The sequence below is a fragment of the Poecilia reticulata genome, linkage group LG13 (assembly GCF_000633615.1).
Source record: "Poecilia reticulata strain Guanapo linkage group LG13, Guppy_female_1.0+MT, whole genome shotgun sequence".
Classification (NCBI taxonomy): Eukaryota; Metazoa; Chordata; class Actinopteri; order Cyprinodontiformes; family Poeciliidae; genus Poecilia; species Poecilia reticulata.
In genome coordinates, this window is record NC_024343.1 from 20,266,307 (window position 1) to 20,289,623 (window position 23,317).

Sequence of the window (23,317 nt, forward strand, 5' to 3'; positions counted from 1 at the left end):
AATTCATTTGTTGGAAAAAGAGCGAGTTTGTTGGGTCACAAAGAAGTGTGCAGCGCAAGGGCTCATAAACTGGGGAATCTGCCACCTGAGACTTGCCGACGCTGGAAAGCAAATCAAAAAAGCTTGGAGGAATTTAAAGCTGGAAGACTTGATTCCCATCCTCCACCATCACTGCTACTTTCATCTGTGGAGGAGGGAATTTCAATGACAAGAGCCCACAGCCCTGGCTCAGAACCAATCCTGTTATAACTCTCTTGTTTCCCGGTACCACTCTTGTAAATTCCCAAGCTGGGGGGAAAAAATCTTTCAGCATATGCCATCGAGATCTTTAAGATGCATAGCAGTGTCTGGTTTAGCGAGTGCTTCCAAGTGTGTGTGTGTGTGTGTGTGTGTGTGTGTGTGTGCGTGTGCGTGTGTGTGCGTGTGTGTTTTCTTACTGTATCTTTTTTTTTTTATGTAAGTGTGTGCACATGTCCTCTGAGTGATGCCACGTCCCATTCTGTGCCGCATTTAGTATCCGGGCTCCATCAGTCAGCCGTAATACCTCCAGACATTCGATCCATCAAATTGATTCTGAAGAAGCAGAAATAACAGGGAATGCTTGTCTGGGCTTTTGTTTGTGCAAAGGGTGTCAGTTTCTGTGAGGTGTGCTTGCGTGTGCACACAACTGCATTGTCATATGCATCTCGCATACGATACGTGCACCTGTTGATGTGTACGTATATACAACTTGTAACTATGTGTGTCTGTTTGGTGAGATGCCACCGAGACAACCTGGGCAAAGTGCATTCTGCACAGAGGCAGCAGGAGCGTACCAGTCCCCTCCAGAGCTGAGGAGAGTTATGAATTATGAACGCTCTTTGTCTCGAGACGCCGCCCCCACAAGCAAAAACATGACTGCTGCCTGTGAAGCAAAGTTCAGTAGGCATATGAAACTAAGCAAAAGCTAAAATCAACACTGCCAGTCTTCAGTCATGTACATTTAAACAGAGGTTCCCTTGCTTGACTGCATCCTTCGCCCTCATTGAAGGGGTAACATCAGAGTGTGTGGGTGTGGCCCAAGGGCAAATACTGAATTTACATGCATACACCCACGCATACACGTTCACACACAATTACAAGTGTATTCGCAGACATGCCAGTACGCAGGTTCAAAACTGCTCTATTACAAACATAGAGTAGCCTCCTTGGTCGAACACGACACGCTGCTTTTAGTGAAACGATACGAAAAAAATAAAATAATAAAAAAATCCCAATTACCTCTGTGGTTAAGTCATGTGTGAAATCCAATGTGCGAAATCAAACAACACATCCTTTCCTGGCAGATGTTGCAGATTTAGACTTGAAATATGACCAAATTTGCTCTAATGATGCAGAGCCATGGATGATGGGAGTTCTAGGCTGTCAAATAGCACAATAGGACACAGTGGCTCTAATAGCTACCCTGGTAAAAAAAAAAAAAAGAAAAAGAAAAAGAAAAATGTAGAAATACAGGACAAAGATAAATGTAGCTTTGTTTTATTTTATTTAATTTATTTATTTATTTTTTTTCACAATTCTGGTTGTTTGAAATGTTTGAATTATTTACCTGACTACAGATGTGAGCAGGATAAGACTAGAAATTTTCCAAAGGTTGAAACCACAATGGTATTTGTGTGTGATCACTAAAAGGTTGTACACTTTGTATACTGAAACTTCACCTTTCAGAATTAAAGTTTAATTGTATGTTGAAAGGACTAGCGGATTATGTCTGGATGGAAATAATTTTTCAAATGTAGCAAAATAAATTGTTACAATTATATTTGGATTTGTGCAGCAATGAAAACAATCTCCTTTGTGAACACCTTCTACATGTACCTGCCAAAGTTATTGAGAATAAATGTACAAGAAATTAGTAAAAAAATTACATATTTATATATAATATTTATATATGTTATTAATATGTTAAGGTCAATGTTCCTTTTTTATAACAAGATGACATTTTATTTCAATAATTAAATTGTACCTTCAAAGCAGTTTAACTGTCACTGACTCATGTCATGTTTGAACACAATGGTGGTCTGGAAAACGTGTCTAAGTGTCTATAGATGTAGTTTTTTTCTATAGTTTGTTTTTCAGAAACAGAAAATATATGGTAAGTTGGAAGTGGTCATATAAAATGTTTGTTTCACTTTAGGGTCACTGACAATATCATTGTCATTTGTAACTTCAGGAAAAAAAAGGCAGTTTGACTTCACTTTGGATTTCTCACTTGGCATTATTTTGTGAGGAAACATTTTCCTGACATACCCTAATTTTTAAGTTGAACTGACATCATGTGCGTATAAGCTATCTGTATGTACAATATAAAACAAGACTGATTACAGAATGTACAGTAAATAGTCTTGTGGCATGGGATTGCTTTCTCACCACTCACTCTGCTTGGTGCTTCTTCGGCTGCATCCGTTTCTGGAACAGTTCTTGTGACATCGAGTGCTTCCTGCTGGTGACCCTCAGAGTTTCATGTGAACAGAGACTTAACCGCTGGTACACTGAAGATAAGGACCAAGGGAGAGGGGTGGTGAGGGGTTTAGAAAAGAGAAACGAAAACATCTAAAGGGAGAGGGATTGCAAAGGCACACTAGATAGGCTACTTGCCCTTTTTTCAGCTACTTTCAGTCAAACTGCACTTTGTCTCTCAGAGGATACAACAAATAGGTTTCTTGCTGACAACAAGCATTAACCAAGCAAGTGATTGGGCGAAACAACAATCAAGTGCCACACTGCTGTTACGGATCCAAGGAGAGTGTTGGATTTATCTGAAGTCACACTCCTTGTTCCCCATCTTTACACAAGCTAAAGTAAAATTTGAAAGTCATGTGCCTTAGTTTGATATTGTACCCTGAAGGAGGCTGACAATAATGGACTCCACCATCTTTGTAAATCACACATTCATCTCAACGAATTTTGGCTTCAGTTCAGAAATGTAGCAGGTAAACAAAAACAAAATAATAAGAAAAAAATACCAATCATAACCCATCCTGGGGCATTGGTGGCACTTCTTAAAATGAGGGACTGGACACATGGCTGCCTTTGACATTTTGTAACCCGCACAGGAAAACGAGACAAAAGAAAACAGAGACAAAACCAAACAAAGATCCTAGCTGTTCTAATAGATGCTTACCTCTATGTTTAAAGAATCGCTATAGGCCTAATAAATGCTACTAAAGTACTTAGGAGAATATTTGGTAGCAGTACAGGAGTTTAACAATGTAGACGTGGGAGGAACGATAACAAGTCCATTGATTTGACTGTCAATGCTACATCCTTGCTCCTGAAGTCCCTTCCGCCCCGTATGCCGTATGAACAGTGAAGCAGATGAGGCGTTCACGAGCCAGCTGAGTCAGTCTGTGGTTTCTCACGGGTTCCTCTGCGAGAGCACAAAAGACCGAAAGCAACGAGGCGGATGATGCACACGCTGCGCACCGTGTCTGTCCACATGGATGGGCAAAATCGGCCAGGCCCATGGGGGGAGGCAAAGCGGTTTGTGGTTTTAGAGCAAGTAGTTGGAAGCAGCCAGACAGAGGTGAAGAGTGATATGAATCAGAGAATCACCCCCTCCTCCCTGGTCTCCAACTTTACAAAAACAAAAAACACCCAGCTTCCCAGACAGTCTCCCACTTTTCCCCTCTTTTCCGCCCTACTTATATTCATCTTGTTTAACTGATGGCGAATGTAAGTATGTTTTTAGTTTCCTTTTCTCACTCCGACTGCATGCCTAAGCCTTTGATTTGATAAATAAATAAAGCTCTTCAAGGGGGCGCCTTCCACCTCAATGCACATGGTGCTTCTCTGTGCCATCTGAAGCAAAAAGAAGAAATGCAGCAAAAAAGTTCTACCTTCAGCCATGGGATCGTTTTGCATCTCAAGTTTCAGCTTTTTTGTTTGTTTTTTATTTTTTGAATCAGTAGGGGCAAGCATGTCTTATATTTTACCCTTTAAGTTATGCATTCATTAAAAGTACTTTTGGAATTATAGTATTGATTTTTTTTAATTACATCCTTTAAACTAGTTGCATTTCTTTGTTTATGGAAGAGTCTCAGTCTTTGGGAGAGAGGGTTATGGGGCCTCAGGGAGGGGTCGGAGTCTTACATGGCTGCAGGAAAGGGCGTGGCTTTCAGTCCTACACAGTCTGAAAGGCCTTGGTCTGGGCTGGGACCATGAGAGTTGGGGGTGTGGGTCCAGACATGTTCCTGGAGTTGAATTTTGGAGTGACAGGGGGCTCAGGGGTTTTGGGGGGCACCACTGTGGTGTAAGCAGGAGGGGACTGGGGGAAGCCTGGAGGCTGTCCATTTTCCTTGAGAGCTGCCACTGCAGGTGGACGTGGGCGGTGGCCACGTTGGGTGCTGTTGTGCACCATTGATTGGGTGGAGGAGGCGCCGGAGCGTGAACTGCCAGAGCGGGACGAGGACAGCGAGTTTGGCTTCACCAGTTTGGCCTTGGGAGCCTCAGCGTCTTCCCTGTATGTTGGGAAACACAGCGCATAAGGACAACAATATTTATTTGATATAAAACAAGCAACTCTGGAAACAGAGAAGAGAACCCTAACACAATAACAGCACAGCAGAGTGTCCCTGCATTACACTATTCCAAGGTCTAAAGCACTGGGGACTTGTAGTTTGCCAGAGTTTCATGTGATTCATGAGATACCCCCTAGCCGTAGAGTTTTCTGAAGCAAATTTGCATGGAATAATGAATTCTGCTAGAATCACTGGTTCCCCAGATGCAACTGTTGAAGAAAAAAAAAGGCACTGAAAATACAATGAAAACCATCCTAAATAAATCAACTTCTACTTGAGTTCTAATATGACATGATAAAAGTCTCAGAAAAATGGTACCTGGCTGCCCTGATGTTATTAAGAATAACTGACTCAAAGCAATAATTCTTGTTTTTGTTTCAATTTCAAAAGCAACCTATTATAAGAAAGAGTGTTAAACATACAGGAAGTTTGTGAAAAAGTTCTTGGTCTATACACAAAGTCCAATGATGCTTGTGAACATACAGAGTCAGAAATGCACATTTTAGGCAGGGATATAATTCTAATGCAGCCAAAATTATTATTATTATTAACAAGAAAATGGAATGGATAACATTTTAAGCTTTATCCATTACAAATTCATACAAAAATATCCACACAGCTCCATGCAGAGAACAAGGTTCACGTGCATAGTGTAAACAGTTCCAGAAAACTAAAAAAGTATTTTTTTTTCCAAGCAAAAATGAAAATAAGTGGCAAATTCAAGCTTGAGATTATACTACATTCTTTCATAAATAGGTGTAAAGATTTCTGCATTAGGACAAAATTTCCAGCTGATGTTGACAGAAGCATAAGACCTATAAGCTAGGCAATGCGGTGGCATGGTGATCCTGAGCATGAAGAGCTGTTTCACACTATAATAGTATTTATTTTAAAACATTTTGTGTCCCGAATTTTAGTGAGTTATATTTTTAAATGGTAAAAACGATAAAAAAAGAGAGACGGACGACAAGAATATGACTGAACCTGATCTCATTTGGGGTCTCCTCCTCTTCGTACTTCTTTTTTTCTTTCTTCCAGAAGACGAGCCAGATGATTATTATGACAATGAGGACACCCAGGGATATTCCCACCACTACTCCCGCTACCGTCCCAACATCCCTCACATCTGTAGATGAAAAAAAGAAGAAAGCGATTAGAGATATATTCTGCTTTTCTCTCTGGTAAAATACTATTCCATTTTCCCTGTTAGTCTTCAATTTATTAATAATCATTTTACATGCACGTTCACCAGAAAAAGACTCGCTTCTTTCTTTTGAGTCCCTCCATCCATATTTAATTTAAGGACATTAATTTACCACCAAAGACTAAAAAACATTTATGCTGAGCTGATAGATCTGTCGTTTTTTTTTTCTCCCCCCTCCCCATACATGACCCTGTCAGGAGACTCTTGAGGAATGCATCATTTTGACAGTGAAACGTGGCATTTAAAACAGAGAGGCCATCGCCACGGGTTTACTGCATTCGATGGGAGGGTAAAGGGGAGTAGAGGCAGGGTGAAGAATAAATGTATTTGCAGCTGTAGTTTTAAAACAATAACCATCAATCAGTGTGGCAGTTTGGTGTGAGGTGAAGACTGCGAGGTCAAGTTCCCCTCCACAACTCACGCTGCATCGTGACCTCAATGGTGCAGTTTTCCTCTCCCACGTCGTTGCTTGCTGTGCACCTGTAGACACCTGTGCTGTCCATGGTAAGATTCCTCAGGGTGACAATCTCTGGGTTCTTCAGATCTGCCCCAAAAAGCATAAGATGTCATTTATGAAAAAAGGGGCCTATTCAACTAGAAAGAGCAAATAGGAGTGGAATCGGGGGAGGGGGGGTGTTTTCCAGTGGAGGTCCATCACAGTCAGGAGGATCTGAGGAGAGAAGCTGGAGTGTGTCTGACAGGGTGACTGAGACCCAGAGCCCTATGGGATATTTAGTCATCTGCACCACTGACAACCATGTGGTATTAGCTTTCACTAGACCCATAAATAATGGCTGCTGATGCTGTGTGTTATTGTCCCATGAAAAGTAATTATACTGAACAGGTGGTGCTTGGTTGATGCCACTAACTAGAGGGTTTTTGGCCGGACATGTACCACTATTACAGTAAAAAAAAAACTAATAGTGGTACTTTATTTATCCATCGTTTGGTTTGTTGATTGGAATATAGAAAAAAAAGCTGAAAAACCTTTCAGTGTATTGGATTTGATCTGTATTTTTCCCACTTCAGCTTCACTCCCAGAAAATGCACACACTGCTTTAATGTGTGTGCTCGCAACTGTGATTCACTTGAGGCGGCTTGACATTTCAAATTCACTAAACCCGGTTTCAGCACAAATTCTCGTAATAATGCAAGTAATTCTGACTGAATAAAACCACAAATCACAATGTTGTGCCATTGGATTTCCTGAATAAGAATAAATAGAACTCATTTTCATGGTTTTAGGCTTATTGGTTGTGTGTGGGCAAAGAATCAGAACAATCCAAGCATATTAACTGATTGAAGTATCAGTGGATGAAACTGGGAAAAAAATAAACGCATGTTCCCTTGAGCCAAATGTTGTAACTTTTAATAATTATTGTGAAGCTGCTAAAGGATCTACAATGGGAGAATGAGGTTTGCCTCGGTAGATTTAGGTGCCGGTGTTTTACAGATGTTTAAGATAATAGAGGAGGCAGGTTTACAGTGGTGTCCTTTGCAGAAATCTCTCTGGGACTAATGCAGCAATAAAAAAGAAAGAAAAAGTCATTAATATAAAAATGAATTATCATAGCATTTCTGCGAAGAGGAACTGAATCGTGAATCAGCACATCATCTCAGTGTAGTGTTATCTCTTTCTCTTTTTTTAAAAGTCTTTCTAAAGCAGTATTATTTCTTACCTATCAGTGCCAAGTTTGGAAGCTTGCCCAAACTCTTCCCTTTGTCAAGCACTCGCTCCCACTTGTAGCTAATGGGGTCTGAACCATCGCTGGATTTACAGCTCAGCTTGACATCCTTGCCCTCCAAGAGTTTTCCATCCATCCGGCACCTTGGCTTGGAGGGCTTTTCTGTGAGAAACCAAAAAACAAAAAAAAATGTGCCACAGAGAAAACAGAATTATTTCTCTTTTAATGTTAAAAATAGCAGATACAGTTTTCAAAAGATTGCACACTTCTTAGAATACTAAGGTTTTTGTTTAAAAAACAGGCAGGCAGGCAGCTTCCCCATTTAGGGGAAGCTGCCTGCTTACATGAGCCAGGGTAGTTTTGCTCCACAACCAGGATATCTCAAGAGGGAATCCCAGTTGTGTTATTGACTATTTGATCAAGACATCATGTAACATTAAAGCAGACAGGGCACATTGCTGAAACAGGCCCCTGTGTTTTTATGACCTTCAACAATTTGTCATCTGAAAGTGCAAAACTGATAGAATGTTGAGAATGGTGGAAAACTTGCAACCCTCAGCACCCAACAGCGGCAAAGGGCAGGTAGACACAGCTCCAGGAGCAGTGGAGAAAGTGCTGAAGCCCGCAGTTTTCTCCATCTGCTTAAGACATGGCGCTTCAACTGAACTGAATTCAAATCGAGTTCATCAAGGACAACTCAGTAAACAATGTTACATGTGAGAAACAAAGCAACCGTTGTTTTGTGGAAAGGTTTTCTAGACACAGGCTAATTTGTAAACCCAGTCCTTGGCTGGACCGCTATTAAAAGACCACAAAATTATAAATTCCTGTCACACACACACACGCACAACCCTACACTGAATTTGTGTGATTGTAAATAAGAAAAACATGAAAATGTACAGTAGAGAAAGCTAATTCTCCACAACAAAGTTTGGTAGTAGTTTGATCTAGCTAAATGGAAAAGTAATTACAGTCTGCTGCCTCTTATTAGGGTTTTTGCAGATATCTACATGATGGCAACATCTGCATACATCTCAACATTGGGTAAGTATATAACTGTCCAGTAAGTCGTTGTGTATGTATAAACAGAAATGAGTTCACGGTTCTTCAAAATGGTAAAAAGAGGAAAAAATACCCCTTAAGTGAAGCACATAATGTCAGACAATCACTGCAAGAAAACAACTTGCTTAAATGTCTCCATAACTACAGTCAGAGAAATTTTTAATAAATGCAGCTGGATGAGGACTTTGGTCACCGTGCCCTCACACCTAGCGACCAAGATGATTAAAGAGGTTAATTGTGACATCTGAGGTTCATCATCACTTTTTGAAGATGTTTTAGATTACAATAAGGCAAATACCAGTAACGATGGTGGGTACTATTACAGTAGGTATTTTAAAACATAAGATGTAGTCTTTTTAAAGTTAGTTGGCCATTTTCTGTTTGCTTTCTGCAAACTGGTGACACAATAAAAAAATGGCTTTCTGCAGGGAATGGACAAACGGGGCCCCAGACCAGGCCAGAATGCGTGTAGTACCATTTTTTCCACAGGTCAATAGTTTTGGTCATAGTCTGCCACAGCTGGAGGCACAGAGCAGTATAGCTGCAGCCCTGCTGAGATCTGTACAGCTGCTCTGCTTAGATTCTTGCTGTGAGGCACGACTTCACTATAAAAAGAAAATGGAGCACAGTTGTCTCCCTCTCTAGTGACATAATTTTAGATGATTGGTCGACTAAATTTATATATCCGTTTTGTGTTTTGTGCAACTGTCAAATTAGCCATGTGAAGTTGCATGTGCTTGCTTGTGAGCAAAGTTGGAGAATAAGTAACTCTGACATGGCAACATAATTCGAGAGTATGTCAGAAGCAGAATGGCATTGGCTCACACGCTCTGTGAGCAATATAACGAGAGCGGGTGATTGCAGAGCACTGAGCATCTGTCAGCTCTGTCATGGTGAGTAAGACTAAACCGCAGAAGAAGTCCCATAAAAAAAAAAAGTTTATCAAATTTGCACCATCAATCCATATCTCTTCTAAAGCCCAAAATCTGCACATGAAAATGCCAACATTCGATCGAGCAGACAGTAAACTCCTTGGCATGAGTGACCAAGTTTGCATATGATGCTATATGCACTGGCAAGCAAACAAATGCGACCACTGACATTTACTGTTTCATGCCAAGCCAGTTGTAAGTCATTATCCGAACGCGGGGGAGCAGGAGCAGGATCTTAGACGTTTGTCCCTCTTGGAAGCAAAAGTGTCGACGCAGAGCTGAAGGCAATTTGTGAAAATTGAGGCTCTAAGTCACCACAATATCTTCATGGAAGTGAGAGGAGAGTGAGAGCGAGAGGATTAACAGATTGCTCCATTAGAAAACCAATAACGTCTGGTTGAACTAATCTCCTGTGATGTTTTATTAATTCGCCTGCTCTTCTGACACTTTTCTGACACAGAACAATCTTGCTCCTCCCACCAGACTTTGTGTCAGACTCATGTGGCAGAGCTCCTCCTCTTTTGATGTTCTTAAAACACCATGAGGTACATCTGCTGTCCAGGCATTATAGATTACGTTTAAAAAATAAATAAAAAATATATATATATACAGAGAGAGAGAGAGAGAGAGAGAGAGAGAGAGACAGAGAGAGTGTAAATTTAATTTACACAAAATATCGCAAACTGAGAAAAATCCATGTTATAGTTCTGTGAAAATACATTTGCCCTCTTCAGCTTTTTTTTTTGTCATACTTAAATCCATAAGATCATCAATTTTTAATATTGGATAAAGATGTTGTGACATTAAAAATGTGGTTTATGCTCAAAAACTCTCCATTAAGGATGAGTTCTGCATAAAGAGTGGGGGAAAATAACTCCACAAGAAATTATTACCATTATTATAGTTGCTGCCAAAGAATGTCAAAAATCAGCTTCAGGATTTACGGGACAGTCACTATTTTACACAGGTCGGTTTCCATAACTTTTTTCTTATACAAAGAATATAGTGGAAACACAGAGAAACATTTCGGGAGCAAATGCCTTTTCAGATTGTTGTTTCATTTGTCTAACAGGGGATGTTAAGTATTTTTGAATTCACTAGCATATCTGTCTGTGTTACTCGGTCCCTGAATTCATCTTCCCGAGCCCATTTCTATGTCCTTCAATGTTTTTCCGTCTCACCTCATCAAGAAACCATTCCAAACGGACCCAAACAGCATAAGGAAAATCAAATCACACCGTCTGCATCAAATTGAATCATTAGATCAGTCAGCATGATGGAGGAAATGTGCCAGGCTAATGATCTTCTGATTAGGCCTACATGTGTATGTGTTTGATAGTCTTTGTGTGTGTTTTCAGTCCAAATGAGTTCCGTCATAACCTGATGGCATGTCTGAGGATCTGAGTGTGAATTCTTCTGAGTGGATTTGTCATCTGCATTTATTTATTTGTTTGTATGCTCACTATGAGAGTATCTCTGAAAACCCTTACCCAGAACAATGAGGTTGACCTGGCTCCAGTGGTACTTTCCCCCAGTCTTGACTTTACAGTAGTACTCCCCGGAGTCGGTCAGCAGCAGGTCACTGATCAGCAGGGAGGCATCGCCGCCCAGGTACTCCCCGGCGAAGGACAAGCGGCTGGCGTCACTGCCAACGGCCTCGTTAGTGTAGACCTGTCCTCCGAAGAAAGTAATAATCTGGATGTGGGAAAGAAGATGTAATTGTGTTATTTCAACTGTATGTTAACTTTATGTTTTCTCTCAGTTTTTTTCTACTTCTCTCCATAGAGGCTACATCTGGTCTGGCATTCCATGCGACTGTGATGCTTTCCTGGAGGGGGCAATAGGCTGAGATAATGCTGCCAACAACTAGACATTCTTCCTCTCCTACTATTAACTTTTTAAATTTCATTAACATAGAAAGTATTCCTACATCAGCTCTTCTGTTTCTTTTTGTGTGTCTGCTCTGTCTCCTCAAGCCCCTTTAGTCGGGGCAGATGGCCGCTTGTACTGAGCCAATTTTTCCTCTCCACTGTTTCCACATGGATGAGGGACTGCAGTGAAGTCAACGACACAATGGAAGACTTTGTCTACTTTCATGAAATGCTTAACCATGAGTAGTGAGTGCAATCTGCTGAGTTTCCTTAGAAAACCTTTTTAAACTATTCAAATAATAAACTGAATTGTTTTATAACTAGCTTCAACTGAAATGTAAGTGTAGATGAATTGAAATAACTTTTTATGTAAATTGAGTGTAGATGGTGTTGTGGATTGACTATGTAAGTAACAGGAATTTATTTAAAATTCTACTAAATTTGACTGTGAAATGCTTATTTCTGATTTGTCTGAAACAAGCTTCAAATGTGTTATGCAAAGACTAAAATCAGATCTGCAATTTCTAAAAAGTTGTTTTCCTAATTTTAAAAAACAAAACAGATTCTTGTTTAATCTTGCATTTACGTTTGAAATACCTGTTATTTTATCATTCCAAACGTTACTCCAATTCATGCTACTTACAAGTACATTTGCCCTAGTAGACTTTTATGTCTCACAAGGAACATCCTCAATCTGCTTAACTGGTAGGCAGACAGGAACATTAAAACTTTCATAAGTCCAAAGGTCGTACGTGAATGACTGGTACATAAGCATAGTGTTACCTCACTGTCTACTCACAATGCTGGAAAATTCACCGTTCCAGTACTTACAGTATGAGTAGCAATGCTAGCGATTATTTTATAATTAACCCCTGGGATATATAGAATATTTCACAGATGAACGCATTTGCTGTGATGCTACAGTGCATTCAGCTGATTATCTATGAGGACTACTATCTTCTTATGGTCTTTGTACAAGCAAAGCTGTCAAACTGACCATACAAAAAGACAGAAAAATCTATTTGGTTTGCTGATAAAAGATTAAAGTACCCACTGTGGCACAGATTAGGTGTTGGCACAGAATTAAAAACCACACAGAAGCACAGTGCACTGCATAATGCAACGCTGTATTTTCAGATGACAAAACATTGCAGTTGGCTTGTAATAATATTAAAGCTTTAGTTTATTTTACTGTACAGTCAAAAGTTGTTAAAAATAAATAAATATGATGGATAATTCCACTGTAAGCATGGTCATTTATTTTCAAAGTTTTTTTTTTCTCAGCTTAGAATACACGTGTTCCTCTCCTTTTTCTCTTACGCTCTATCCACATGCACAAACACAAACAAACGCAGCTGTCACAGTGGCCTATTACTCAGGGCAAGTGAGAGCCTGCAGATGGGGGCCTGCTAAATGCCAGTGCCACAGCACATCAGTGCCCAAAGAAATGGGGGCACCTGCTGGGACCACAGGTGACCACTGGCCACTTACACATGTATATATCTAGACTTCACACGCAGCAGATTTTGAGGACACCTTCCATAAATGCAACAAGACGTACATTACAGTGCAAACGTGAACAGCCTTGGCACCATGAAAAGAATATTTTACAGATATTTGCCTATGGGCACGTTTTTTTTTATGAACTGTGGGCATTTATTACTCATACATATGTGAGCGCAGGCTGCGCCATATGACTATGTGTATTTATGCCTCTGGTTATGTCTGGGTGTATACTGCAAACACTTATGGGACAGAGACGTGGAAAGTACTCATGAGTGTGAGGAATTGTGGGAAAATTGAGCAAAATGACCACAGGCTGTGGATAAAGTTTCCAATTAAAATGAGGTGGTTTGTTTATTCAGCACGAACTGAAATACATGATGAGATATCCCCCCAAACTCCTTAATGTATTCTTCAGGTTTAATTAAAACAAATGTGAAATCAACAAATAGCATTTTAATCTTGCATTGCCAATTATACCTCCAAAAGAACAAAAATGAGACCATCATTTTTTTTTTGGTTTCGCTTTTGTGTTTCATTTATTGAACATTTTATTCCATGTGTCTGGCTACGATTCACAATTGTTTTAAGAGTCCTTCTTTCAGTGGAGGTCAATAAATCTACATATAATTTTGTTTACTTGAAATTACAAGAAATTCTTGAATGTTATAATGGCAATACATATTTTTACTATTGCTGACAAAAGTATAAACAATTTTCAACATGCCATATTTTAATAAAATCAGATGAAACATTTATCAGCTTTTTACAGTTTGTCTTTTTTCCCATCAGAAACAAACTTGAATGACAATAAATGCAAATCTTCCAGAGGCATGACTACTTCAGTGTTCACAGTCATTAATGCATGCATCTTTTCTATTGCTAAATAGTGGCTAAATGTTGACAAATGCCCAGTCCTTCCTCCCAAATATTGCCTTTCAGCAGAAAAAAAAGAATGATTCATTCATTCAGCTGCACACGTGGTGTCATAACCACATCTTTGGATGTTTGATTTTAATTAATGGTGCCTTCATTGTTTTCATCCTTTTAAATATTCATTGCAATATGGCAGCCTATTTCTGAGATCATTAAAATGTAACATTTGATGTTTTTCTTTTTTTAAACACATGCTCCTTTTTTCTGCTCCAGATTCCAGTTTTCCACTCTGCAGTATTGTAGTTTTGTAGTTTTGTTGTTGTAGTGTGTCTTTTTCACTGTAGTTAAACAAACAAATACCACAAAAGTTGTAAAAATGTTATAAAAATGTTATAAAAAGTAATAAAAACAAGTTGTTAAGGCACTACATTAACTTAATTTGATTTGAAAGGTGGGAAGTTTCAAACTGAAAAATCATAAAACTGAGGAAAGCCAAAAATATACACAAAAAGCAGAAACTTTTCTTTGATTTACCATTTAATCAGCCAATAATTTTCCAAATACAGTTGAAAGAGACTGATCATGAGTAAATCAGCTCAACCTGATTATCTGAGAAGTAAGCTTTCATTATGTAATGGAATACATATATTTTTAAATAAATATATTCATATTTAAATATATAACGTTGTTGAAATAATATATAGTTTCCCATTAATTTTAGCTGTTTCCCACAATTTCTATTTACTTTTTCCAATGTGAAAAATTCTTAAAAGTGTGCAGCATAACATTAAGGTTGATGTTAAAGGCTGTGAATAAATTCAGCAAAATCTCCCTGCCACTTTGCAGGAAGAAAACTGCAATGCCAACATAAACAATTTTAGGACCAAATCAATTTAATTTAATTTGATCAAGTGAAACACCTCATTGTATGGCAATTCTATTTCATGTGTTCCATTCTAAATAGCAAAAAGTCATTTCTAGACTAATTTACTTTGCACCGTCACAATTTGTGTATAATTTTAGAATGAAATAACCTTTGTGCCAACAAAAAACATCAGAAAATGTTTACACTAGTTCTCATTTAAGGACAATTAAAGATCCCTCTTTGAGAAAATATGTTTTTTTTGTTGTTGTCCATCATCTAGAAAATATATTTTTCTATTTACTGTGGAGTTGCTAAAAGCTAATAAGTACATCTATTAAACTAAACAAAACATAAACTTTAACCAACAGTTCTTATTTCTTTGCTTGAGTCATTACTATCAAAAATGTTGAACTAGTTGTCAAAATCTGTCAATTTTAAGAAATTCTTCATCAGTCTATTGTCAAAATGTTTCCCAAATTGAACAGTTTCACTCAAGTGAATCTCAGCTTCCACGTGATTTTTTTTACAGTTGTGCACAGTAAAATTTAAAGCACATGTATTCTGTATAATTTAGTGTATTTGTTGAGTTCAGTAAGCAGTACAGTTTCAAATGGCTGTGCATGTAGCCTGTAGTGCTTTTAATAACATTTTCAGGTAGTATTGCTAACATCAAATTTTTTTCATTGGAAAATTCTTCCAGACTGTACTGTAAAAATGAAAACATGGGAAAGTCATTGGACTGTCCTGTTCATAAACATGGTGGTCAGGACTTTTCATTTTGAAATCACTGACAGATCCAGCCATGGACACAGAAACCTGAGTCCAAAGGGCACACCACACCACCTTCAGCAGGGTTTCGTGTGAAAGAACATGCGTTCAAAGATAGATAAAAACAAATAAGATAAATAAGTTAAAGATGTTGACACTGATAATGAAGTTCAGGAACAATAAAAAACAAGTACATTTCATGTACATCACAGGTGTTGTATCATGTTTTTGACAGTGTCATACCAGTCTTATGTACCTTCACATAAGGTGTTGCCATTTTTTTAACCATCCACTAAGATGCAGTAGCAAGAGAAAGCCATACAGAATACAGACTAAGAAATCTTACCACTTTCTGCTTTGAGTTAGGTTTCTGCAGCAACCACTCAATGTCAAGAGGGCTGGAAGCTGGAAACTGGTGGTGGCACGGTAAAGTGGCATTGTCCCCAACAACCTTCTTCATCTCTGTCTGGGCACCCACTGACAGCAGACCGAACAGAACTGTGGAAGAGAGAAGGAATGAAGAGGTGAAAAAAAACCAACAAGCAGTGTCAGATCAGAACAGTGGGCTAACCCTAGAGAGGCAGGTTGTTTCATCAAAGAAACCACAGAGATAGAAAAATTCAATCAAAGAGGCAAACAGAGATTTGTTAGAGGACCTAAATAGATTACATGATGAGAAGCAATATGCTTTTCACATTTTTATAGAGGACAATAAATGGCCCAAAAAATGTATTTACAGGAGATTAGTATCAGCATAAGTGGTTCAACAAATGTAATAGAAACATTTCATCATTAGCTGAAGTTTTGAGTAGCATGTGGTCTGGCATTCTGCCATCGCATACACATATTCCTACTAAGAACTAATATCAAGGTGGAGCCAGTTGGAAGATTCAACCAGATCTGGCCACAATTTTAGGAAGCATTTACACAAAAAGCACAACACCTCACACACATATGCGCAAACCCTCCACATTATTCAAAGTTAAAGTCTCCGTTACAGTGAATTTGAAGAGTGTGTGCACGTGATTGTGACTTCAGGCACTGACCAGAGAGAGAGGACTTATGGAGGATATCCAAGGCTAATTTACTGGCGCATACTGGACAGCCTCCTGGGCTTCAGCAGAATTAACCAAAGGCGTCACTGGGGTTAGCTGGAACCTGAAATTATGGATTGTGTGTGTGTTACTGTGCGATACTCAACATCCAGAAGGGGTAATGCATTTGTGAGGTATTTGCCTCCCTCCAACGTGTACAATAGAGTGCACAATACTGCAGAGCCCAGCTATTCTTAAACGCACAATTGTGATGTCTATTTTTGGATACATGACATTACACTTAGCAGCCTATCTTTTAGTTACATACCAAATCACCCATCAGCTTAGGTAGTTCTGAAAATAAAATATATCAAAATTTCACATCATCATCCTCGCTGGGATTGAAATGTGAACCAGGTAATAGGTAAACATCATACATGGGATTCATAAGATGTTTTTTGAGATGTCTACATCTACTGTGTGACTCAGTCTGGACATACTGACAGTGAAAATGCCTTTGTATGCAGTAGACATAATTATGGGCTGTCAAATGTTCCTCAGAAGGCCAGCCCTCACTGGGCCCCTGTCCACTTGTTTACTGGTCCAACCCCACAGGAGCCAACACCCTGCCCCATAAGTGATCTCTGGGCCAATGAAAATGTCAGCACTGCACTTTGAAACCAATGAGTCAGTGCTGATGAAGGACACAGTGGAAAAGAACAGCCTAAAAGAGACCATCTTCTCTTGTCTGCACAGTTGTCAACAGTTTCTAAAGTTTTGTTCAAATTCTGTCTTAACTTTGTAAGTTAATAGTTAACCACTTTAATCAAAATTATAAATTGTTTCTTTGCTTTGCATGAAACAAAAAACAAATGTTTCATTTTAGATTAACTCTGACTGGTGACCTGATTTGGCCTATTTTCAGCTTGACTTGTCCTGGCTAATGGCTGACCAGTCATAAACTAAAATAAAAAAAATAAATTTTTTTAGATTCCCATACCCAAACTACATCATGTCATACTGGTGACAACTCATTTCAGTGTTGTTGCTGCAATGGGGATAAAAAATAATAGCTATTTTCAGTTTTAGTAGAATGAGTGAGAATAAGTGCAAAACCTGAAAGAACTTCATGAAAATGAAACTGTGTTTTCTGATGAGGTATGTATGTTGTTCATTAAGGCTGCAGTCATGGATAGACCTCTGTCACAAAACTGCAATTAGTACTGGGACTTTTCATTTAAGTAGTGAAGAAGAGAATTGACTGTAAGAGGACTTTAGTCAATATCAAGAAAGGTGAATATACAAAAAACCTGATCTGTTTCATTGGTTTGATTCTTCACTTTCTGTCTGTTAAAGCACATGCTAGATTTAGAAATGTTGGCAACTTTTTTGGGAATCTCCAGGTTAAAGATCTAGGACCTCTTTGAAATACACACAGAGATTGAGCTATATGGTTAATGCCAATTGGCTTACAAAATGCTATAAGTTGAAAAATGGCTAAAAAGTTTCTAATTGGTGGAATAAAAGTTTGAACACATGCTAAAAATGCTTCTCAGTCTATTTTGTAACACAAGAGTGATGTAATAAATTACTGTGGTTCTTCTTTTGCCTTGATCCACCTGTTCTTAGCAGTTCAAGCATTAGTAAGCAAAAAAATAAAAAATAAAATATGGGCCAACCCCACTCCTGAGCCTGAAGGTATTCCCGTTTATGACTTTTTAATGTCGCATTTGCAGGGTCATTCATCTTGTGGGCTCCCCGCCGATATTGGTTTGGATGTCAGAAAAAGAGAGAGAAAGCTTTTCAGTGATAAGAACTCTGGGGAGTGAGAATACCCAGACCATGTGTGTAAGCGCAGCTGGTTGGACCTAATGGTGCAAGTTAATGTTTGGTGGTGGCACAGGGGTCTGCTGGGAAACCTTTACCCACAATCTCCCTGCAGCGCTTTACGCAAGCCTCTGCAATCAGTGGCCCTGTACCAATTAGCAGCCTGGGGCTTAGCTCACTGCTGAGTAGGTGGGCTCATCTTACCTTATTTCTCATGTTCTGCTGCCTAAGCTGTTGATTATGTGCACTCAAGTGTTTACATGACCCAGGAAAGTTGAAAATATTCATCCAGTGTTCCTTCACAATCTGATCAGGAGCCTTGGCAGGTGAATAATGACTGCACATCCTTGGGTGGTGTAAAATGAATGGTATTGTGCTGATATTGGGAATAAAATGAAAAAAACTATTTGTTTTCAGGTAAAGGTGCTTTGGTATGATGAAGAGGATAACGTAGCACCTCTTAAAAAAAGGCTGGCTTGATGCAAGTTTGAGACTGTATTTGAATTGGCCCCATTCTCAATGTGCACAGCTGGGCTGGCTGGACTGTGAGACCCCACCATGTGTGTAAACATCAGTAGTGTAAACCAACAGAAAACATTTCTGCGAAATGCTTTGCATACGTGCTGTAAAAAATGTGCATGGGCTTTATGACCTTGGCTTTCAATTTGCAGCAAAGTAACTGGGAGACAATAAAAAACTGGAACTGTTTTAACAGCCGCTAGGAAAATATCCTCGTCACAGTTGCATGTATGCATTCATGCATTTTTATGGGATTCCACATGGAGTTGAGAGAGGCCATCAAAATGAATGTGGCCATCTTGAAGGGGAGATAATGTGGAGAGGCCTCGCGATAGGGTATTGGTGCCACATCCCAGCCCAAATCCTACATCCCACTTTCTCTCTCATTGTGTCTTTCTTTCTCCCCGCTTTTGGATAAGCTTTGTGCTTTATGGAAAGTTTCAATCTTTCCCCTCAGAAAGAAAGGAAAGCAGCGTATCATAATTAACAAAAGTGGGAGCGGACATCAGAGGTTTTAGAAAGAGAGAGGGTGTGAGGGGGGAAAGATAGACACATTTGACAAAGCGAGAGAGAGAGAGTGAGAAGCTTGGGTGAAATATGGAGGAACCAATTTCTATGAAAAGGCCCTAGGGGGAGTTGTGCTCCAGTAAATCCGCCTTACAGAACCCTGCAATCTCATTATAGTGTAGCCAGCGAGACGGACAGACAGACAAACAAGACAGGCCTGGATCTTTCACACTGCCCCAAAGTCAAGCCTCATATCCCCCCAGTCAGCACATCAGCCTGGCTGGGGCCTTTGCCTTGTCCAAAGCTTTATGACCTCTGGTACTCAAACACAGCAGATCAGAAAGGGAGAATGAAAGGACAGAGAAAAATGGGCTAAGGGAGAGGAGGGAGGAATGGTGCATTGCCTTATTTTGAGCTCTTATGCTAGGCTAAGTCACTGGTGTGGAGGAAGGATTATAGAATCACAAAGGTGGTTTTAGACACAGGAAGCTGAAAGCACAAAAATAAAAATAATAATAACAAAAAAAGGTTTGAGATATCCTAGATCAGAATTTTCTCTATGGACGCATAATACATATAGGACAAAGTATACATCCTGCTATGCATGATGCATGAATAATGGGAACATGCTCTACATTGCAAGGACAAATCAAGAACTGTCCAGGAAAAGTTCAGATACAAATAATTTTCTGCAACAACTAGTGTCTCAGTACACATACCTACAGTAGTTTCAGGCCAACATTGTGATGCTTAAGTGACACCCGGAGTCTCACTGCAACGTGCAAAACAATTATCTCCAATTTCTGCCAGAACAGCTCATTTTCTGTAATTACCAGGCTGCTCAGGGAATGGATCCTAACACAAAGAAGCAAGGGGACAGAGTTTGAGCTGGATGCATGCAACCAGAAATAATTCACATGGCACATGCAAATGCAATCCATCCATTCTTACTGCTGACAACAAGCACAATTTTTTTTTTTAGCTGACTTGGGGACATGCTGAGAGGAGCATAGGGCATGAAGCAGCAGTGAAATAACTCAGAGCTCAGCGTGTTGTTTCACAGCCTTTGTTTTACTTTATTTATCTACTGTTGTGAGGCCCAGATGGCTATTCAACTGTACAGCAACCGTGCTATAAATACACACAAAGTCAGAGGTTTTCAGATAGGAGTTTTTGCCTCTCTTGAAGAACACACGCATACAGTTCTTCAGATGTTTCAACCGGAGAGTTGCTGGAAAACATTAACCAATACTCAGGCTATTTTCATGTTCAGGAAATTTGTTTTCACTCATACAGTCAAGCGACTTCTTAGGGGTTCAACTCTTTAATGTCATCACTGCTCCATTGAAATGCATGTTCAGTATATGGGTTACTACCCTCGTCTTTAGTTTCAATTTCTACTCATTGCCTTTATTTTTAATCTAGGCTACGTCTTTGAAGAGATAATAAAAACTATTCCTTGATTTTCCTGCAGATAGTTGTCACTGGACGACCGCTGTCTGCTATTTTTTGATAGATTTCTCGGTGGAATTGATCTACAGAATCTGCTTTTGTATGTGCTATATCAGTTTGATTAATTTGGATACAGGGTCAACAAAGTAGCCCATCAGCTTCATGATTTAAGTTCATAATATCTGAGCCACATGATTTGAGTTTGGCATAACTTTCAGTGCAAACATGCACATGCCAAGGTAGTGTTTTTATTCCTTTGTTTCCCTGAAAGTCCAACACCTGAAAGGGTTGGGTTTTAACTAACTCTACCTTTTGGATAGAACAGTGACTACAGACTAGGCCAAAATAAGGGATTTCACATAATAAAACCTGCATATTGAAACTAAATGACACCAAAGTGTTGGGCTGCGATGCCCAGCTTTCCTGACAAATTTACCTCTTATAACTTTTGCAATGAGTGAGACTTCCTGATTATTTTATCATTAACTTCAGTTTGAAGGATCAGGACATTTACCTACATGAAGCTACAACTCCACTATGTCATCTCTTTGCATTCTAAATTATCTGAGAAAAATAACTGATCGAAATATGAGCCATTAGTATAAAACACTTAAAAAACAAAGTCCTACTTTTGTTCTACAGAATTAGGGCATTCAGTTTTTGAACTTCTATAATTACTTGAAGTATTAGAGTCAAAATATTAATTAATTTGCTCGTATTCTTTAATGTTCATCTTTTGATGAGAAGATATGTGGGGCCAGAGGAGAGATGCTTGGAAATGTAGATGGAAAAACAGAGCAAGTATCATTTTCACACTAATCCTTTGAACCTGGAAGGAAAGCAAATTGGAAAAAGAGAAGGCCCAATGGGAATAGGAAAAAAAGATGAATACCATGGAGGCCTGAATAATGTAAGCCCCTGTGGTAAATGTTCACCTTGTGCTGCTTTTATTGCCTTCATTAGCATCCCTTTCATGGCCTTGTCATTGCCGTCATGTTGAGCGATAGCAATATCATTCCGCTGACACATCCCCAAAATAGATCCAAAATTAGTTTTGCAACAAGCACTTTTAATTCCCCCAAAGTATTCTCTATTTCCCTGTGCTAAATAGGGATGCAGGGACAATGGGGAGGAAAAAAAAAGCTAATTACACCATTCCCCATGGGAGTGAAGTCGGCAATGCAACCTGCTTACATAGCTATACATATCTTATCAATGCTGCATCTAGTGGCATCTCCTACACTCACGGGTGTAGCTGTCCAAGGCATTTTGGCTGCTCCATAAATCTCCCTGTTTTAGCCTGAAACTGTCCAAAGAACACAAGCATCTTAACAAGAACAACCGTTTTTGGCCAAAAAGCTACAGGCACAAATGCAACATATTCACCATGTTTGATGGCTGATCATGAATGTGCAGATTGTATCAGTCCTTTAGCCTTCTTTGCATGCGTCAAAATAGGGCTAAATAATATGCCTGAAAAACTTATGATATAAGCGTTTCATATCACTCAAAATCTATAGTTGTTCATTTGCTTTCTTATTTTAAATATCTGAAATACTACCAAATTAGTGACGTGACCTTTCCTGTTTTAGCCATAGTTTTCACTCCATGCTATTGTTTTTTTTTAAGTAGTTGTGAGGCACGGTGATGAAACCCTGCCGCTGTGCATGTTGCTCAGCATGTTGTTACTAGGTAACTTGCATTGTTATTATTTTTTTGTGTCCAGCCCTATGTCAAAACAACTACAGCTGACCAAATAACCAAATAGAAAGGGTGATAGAATACCAAAAACCTCTATACTTCAAATGACAGATTTCACTGTCGCTGGCTATAAAAAGCATATCTCTAGATTAAAAATAATCTATCATTTGAAAAGGATGGTGCTTATTTTAAATGTTAATTACAGTAGCACATGAACTTCTACAAACTTGAATGAATGAGCTTCTGCGTATTAATGTCCAGAAGTGTATGCTGCCTAGACCATTCCCAGGCTTACATGCACTATAGAAAACAAAATTTTCCTCCCTTTAATGTCTTTCCAGTGAACAAAAAGTCCAAATGTCAAGTGGTCTGCTTTGTACCAGATAATACGCCTTAGTTAAATGGGGCTTGGACAGTGACCTCTCTTCGAAACAACAAATCGTCCCAACATGTGGCAAAGCCTAAACAAACCAGCATGTATGGAGAGTCAGTTTGTTCTGCTTGAGCATCCCTGTAGCTGTGAAACAAGCAACAAATAAGAAGGAAAGCTAACATCTTTATGAAACGTATCGCCAAGGTGACAAAAGACGCATGTGCATGTGTGGATGCATGTGTTTGCATGCGGTGTGTGTGTGTGTGTGTAAAGGGCAAATCTTCCCTGCAGCACATGCACACAGCCTTGACTAAACCTGCTGTTTCCCACTGAGAACATGAAGTAAAGGAGGACAAGAGAGAATGTTCTTTCACTTATACTTAAAAAAAATATAATAAGACTCTTTTGTTACACTGCTGTCGATTACATTTTTGCTGAATCTCATCCAAATCTGAGGAACAAAAACAATTGCTTCATTTCAAAGTAATCAAATACGGGTTATCAAAAGAAAACAACTCCAAATCCAGTGTGGAAGATTGTATTTGCTTGGACAAAATCCCATTTGGTTCACAAATAAAG

The 23,317-nt window shown here is 39.1% G+C and overlaps 1 protein-coding gene across 1 annotated transcript in view; it reads right to left on the reverse strand.

Moving 5' to 3' along the window:
• Positions 1 to 443: 443 nt before the first annotated feature.
• The window catches only part of clmpb (CXADR like membrane protein b), a 74,476-nt gene continuing 51,602 nt past the window's right edge, over positions 444 to 23,317 (reverse strand). The window contains exons 2-7 of the mRNA XM_008425954.2: positions 15,672 to 15,823; positions 10,933 to 11,137; positions 7,443 to 7,610; positions 6,185 to 6,307; positions 5,544 to 5,685; positions 444 to 4,499 (exon numbers count right to left, since the gene is read on the reverse strand). Coding sequence (XP_008424176.1) covers positions 4,163 to 4,499; positions 5,544 to 5,685; positions 6,185 to 6,307; positions 7,443 to 7,610; positions 10,933 to 11,137; positions 15,672 to 15,823 — 1,127 coding nt within the window. The 3' untranslated portion in view covers positions 444 to 4,162. The remainder of the gene's footprint in view (positions 4,500 to 5,543; positions 5,686 to 6,184; positions 6,308 to 7,442; positions 7,611 to 10,932; positions 11,138 to 15,671; positions 15,824 to 23,317) is intronic.